Source organism: Furipterus horrens, unplaced genomic scaffold (assembly GCF_987537825.1).
Source record: "Furipterus horrens unplaced genomic scaffold, mFurHor1.1.pri manual_scaffold_3, whole genome shotgun sequence".
NCBI lineage: Eukaryota > Metazoa > Chordata > Mammalia > Chiroptera > Furipteridae > Furipterus > Furipterus horrens.
In genome coordinates, this window is record NW_028327173.1 from 96,470,238 (window position 1) to 96,474,841 (window position 4,604).

The following is a 4,604-nucleotide window of genomic DNA, read 5'->3' on the forward strand; positions in this document are numbered from 1 at the left end:
GAGCACACCTTGGAAATCACACCATATCAGTAGAGTTTCTTCTCTTTTTTCATAGCTATAAAATATTACCATTTCAGTTCTTTCTAATCATTGGCTATTATAACTAATAACTTTGCAGATATGTAGTAATGGACATATGCAAGTAGAGCTGCATAAAAAATACTTGAAAGGGAATTGCTGAGTCAAAGTGTTTATAGTTTTTTTAATTGTTTTTCTATTACAGTTGTCCCACTTTTTTTCCACATTGCTCTCCCCTACCCAGTCTACCCACTCCCAACAGTCAATCCTCACCCTGTTGTTCATGTCCATGGGTCATTTGTAGTAGTTCCTTGACTACACTCTTCTTTCTTCTATTTTAATCCTCCTTTCCCAATTTTCCTCTTTCTTTCTCCCCGCTGGTCACTGGAAGTCTGTTCCTTGTTTATATGCCTCTGGTTCTATTTTTCTGCTTTGTTTGGTTTTGTTCATTGGTTTCCTGTATTAGGAGAGATCATATGGTATTTGTCTTTTGCTGCCTGGCTTATTTCACTAAACATAATATTCTCCAGTTCCATCCATGTTGTCACAAAAAGCAGGAGTTCCTTCTTTCTTTCTGTTGCATAGTATTCTGTCATGTAAATGTACCATATTTATTTAATCCACTAATGCACTGATGGGCACTTAGGCTGTTTCCAGGTTCTGGCTATTGTAAATAGTGTTGCTATGAACATATGGGTGCATAGGTTCTTTTGAATTGATACTTCAGGATTCTTCAGGTATAATCCTAGGAATTGAATCACTGGATCAAATGGCAGTTCCATTTTAGTTTATTGAAGAAATTTCATACTGTTTTCCATAGTGGTTGCATCAGTCTGCATTCCCAAAAACTGTACACTCAGGTTCCCTTTTCTCCACATCCTCCCCAGCACTTATTCTTTGTTGATTTGTATATAATGGTTATTCTGACTGGTGTGAGGTGGTATCTCATTGTGGTTTTATTTGCATCTCTGTGATGACTAGTGAGGTTGAGTATTTTTTTCATATGCCTATGGGCCCTCTCTATGTCCTCTTGCAGAAGTGTCTGTTCATGTCCTTTGCCTATTTTTTTTTGCCTGTCTTCTTGGTGTTGAGTCATATAAGTTCCTTATATATTTTGTAGATCAACCCTTGTCTGAGGTTTCATTGGCAAATATGTTTTCCCTTACAGCTGTCCCAATTTCTTTCCCTTTGTTCCCCTCCACCCAGTGACCTCCCTCCATCCAACTGTCCTCCCACCCTTAGCCCATGCCCATTGGTTGTGCATATAGTTCTTCTCAACATCTTCCTGTCTACTCCATTCGCTCCTGCTATGCTTCTTAATTCCTGTATCATCTCCCTCCCTTTTCCTCCTTCTCCCTCCCCACTGACCTCCCCCTAAAATGTTCCCCATACCTATAATTCTTTTCCCACTCTCATTGCCTACTTAGTTTGCCTTTGTTTTGATTCCCTAGCTTCTGTTGTTGGTTGTTGTTATACAGTTTTCATTTTAATGTTCATAGTTTTGATCCTCTTTCTCCTAAAACAAGTCCCTTTAATATTTCGTATAACAGTGGTTTGGATCTGATGAACTCCTTCAGTTTTACTTTGTCCTGGAGGCACTTTCTCTGCTCTTCTATTCTGAATGACAGCTTCATTGGATAGAGAAATCATGGTTGTAGGTTTTTGCTTTTCATTCCCTTGAGTATTTCTTGTCAGTCCCTTCTTGCCTGCAGAGTTTCTTTTGAGAAATCAGCTGATAGTCTTTTTGGGACCCTTTTGTACATAATTCTCTTCTTCTCTCTTGCTTCTTTTAAGATTCTCTCTTTAGCATTGCAGACTGCGGGGTAAGGCGGCGCCATGTGCACTCTCTTCGTCCTGGCCAGCCTCCTGGGCGCGGCTCTCGCCAGCCCTGCCCTTGGTCTGAAGGAATGCACCACAGGCTCAGCAGTGTGGTGCCAGAATGTGAAGACGGCAGCGGATTGCGGGGCTGTGAAGCACTGCCTGCAGACCGTCTGGAACAAGCCGACGGTGAAATCCCTTCCCTGCGATGTATGTAAAGATGTCATCACCGCAGCTGACAATATGTTGAAGGACAATGCCACTGAGCAAGAGATCCTCGTGTACTTGGAGAAGACCTGTGACTGGCTTCCTAAGCCAGACATGTCTGCCTCATGCAAGGAGATCGTGGACTCCTACCTCCCCGTCATCCTGGACATGATTAAAGGACAGATGAGCCATCCTGGGGAGGTGTGCTCCGAGCTCAATCTCTGCGAGTCTCTTCAGAAGCATCTGGCAGAGCTCAATCACCAGAAACAGCTCGAGTCCAATAAGATCCCAGAACTGGACGTGGCTGAGGTGGTGGCTCCCTTTATGGCCAACATCCCGCTGCTCCTCTACCCTCAGGACGGCCCCCACAGAGAGCCCGAGCCAAAGGCTGCTGGGGATGTTTGCCAGGACTGCATTCAGCTGGTGACCGACATCCAGAATGCTGTAAGGACCAACTCCACTTTTGTTGAGGCCTTGGTGGAGCATGCCAGGGAGCAGTGTGACCGCCTGGGGCCTGGCATGGCGGACATGTGTAAGAACTATATCAACCAGTATTCTGATATTGCTGTCCAGATGATGATGCATATGCAACCCAAAGAGATATGTGGACTGGTCGGGTTCTGTGACCAGGTCACGGAGATGCCCATGCAGCCTCTGCTCCCTGCCAGAGTGGTCTCAGAGAACGTTATCCCTGCCCTGGAACTGGTGGAGCCCATTAAGAAGGACTTGGTCCAGGCGAATTCTGATGTTTACTGTGAGGTGTGTGAGTACGTGGTGAAGCAGGTGGTCAAGCTGATTGACAGCAACAAGACTGAGGAAGAAATAATTCACACTTTTGATAAAATATGTTCCAAACTGCCCACATCCATGTCTGAAGAGTGCCAAGAGGTGGTGGACACGTACGGCAAGTCCATCCTGTCGATCCTCATGCAGGAGGCAAGCCCTGAGTTTGTGTGCAGCCTGCTCCACCTCTGCAGCCCTCAGGGCCTGCCAGCACTGACCGTGCATGTGACTCAGCAGAAGGACGGTGGCTTCTGTGAGGTGTGTAAGAAGCTGGTTGACTATTTGGACCAAAATCTGGAGAAAAATAGCACAAAGGAAGAGATCCTGACTGCTCTTGAGAAAGGCTGCAGCTTTCTGCCTGACCCATATCAGAAACAGTGTGATCAGTTTGTGACCGAGTATGAGCCTGTGCTGATCGAAATCCTGGTGGAGGTGATGGAGCCATCCTATGTGTGCTCGAAAATTGGAGCCTGCCCTGCAGCCCGTAAGCCTCTTTTGGGAGCAGAGAAGTGTGTCTGGGGCCCAAGCTACTGGTGCCAGAACATGGAGACAGCAACCGCGTGCAATGCTGTTGAGCATTGCAGACGTCACGTGTGGAACTAGAAGGAATGTTCCATCTCGGAGAAACTACAGCATCGTTTCCTACTTATATGTCTGGAGGAACTGAATATAGATCTATCGACTTTGTTATAAAAATAGGTCCCTCTCCCCCCGACCCCGTTTCATATCTCCCTTATTGTAGCATTGCTGTCAGTGCGTGAGATGCCCAGCCCATGCTGACATAGCTGCTTTACTGCTCCTTTCCTTTCTGCGCCCTGGAGGGCTTTCAGCCGCCCTTGCACCGAGGTTCCCCGGAGGAGGAAGGGGGCTCTGTATGCTGGCAGGAGCCATAACCTAAGGAGGGATGCCTCCCCCCTTCCTAGGCTTCTTGGCTGCTAGACAAGGAAGTGAAACAATGGCAGCTTTATGTAAAACATTAGAGGCTCAAAATAATTAGGCTTTTTACACAGTGTAGTTTGCACTGATAGATTTTGGAAGTGGCTGCTCAGGAGACCTGGGTGGGGTTTGGGTTTGCTCTCCCTGGGTCCGCCTTTGTTCCAGCTTTCCTGTGTTGTCTCTGGTGATGCCTTGTTTAGAGTTCTGTGGATTTGGGTGGGAGGGGAAAAAATCTGCCTGAATGCAACCTGCTTAGCTGTGTGTGGAGGTCCTGTGGACCTGGCTTTGTGTGTGAACATGTGGACGCTGGTGGCCACCTCATGCCTGCTCTCGTGTCTGCCTACTGCTGAGGCCTGCTGTGTGCCTCTGCACTGCTGCCCGGAGCCCGCCATTGCTCCGGCGGTCCCGGCCCCTCACCTCTGACCCATTTCGTGGCTATTCTTTCTGACTTTGACATAAGTGTGGTTGACAAGCTCCTAAGCCCCTGACACTTTCAGGTGGAGGGCCTGCTGGGTGTGCTGTTCGGGGGGCCTTGGCCTCTGGTTTGGCTAAATCTTCTGTTGCTCTCCTGGTTGCCAGAAGACAGCAAGACCAGCAAGACCTGCAGTTGCCATTAAATGGACTTAATTTTTTTGTTTTGCACTTACGTTTCTGTGACTTAACAATAAAGTGTGTCAATCAGAAAAAAAAAAAAAAAAAAAAAAGATTCTCTCTTTATCCTTAATTTTTGACATTTTGATTATAATGTGTCTTGGTGTGGTTCTCCCTGGGTCTAGATTTTTTGGTACTCTCTGTGCTTCCTAGATCTATAAGTCTATTTCCTTCCCTAAGTTAAGAAAGTT

At 46.5% G+C, this 4,604-nt stretch overlaps 1 protein-coding gene across 1 annotated transcript; it reads left to right on the forward strand.

Annotated features, from left to right (window-relative positions):
- Positions 1-1,830: 1,830 nt before the first annotated feature.
- On the forward strand, positions 1,831-4,393 carry LOC150015552 (prosaposin). Its single transcript, XM_090269912.1, has one exon. The coding sequence runs from the start codon at positions 1,855-1,857 to the stop codon at positions 3,427-3,429; it is 1,575 nt and encodes a 524-aa protein (XP_090126038.1). The 5' UTR covers positions 1,831-1,854; the 3' UTR covers positions 3,430-4,393.
- Positions 4,394-4,604: the final 211 nt, after the last annotated feature.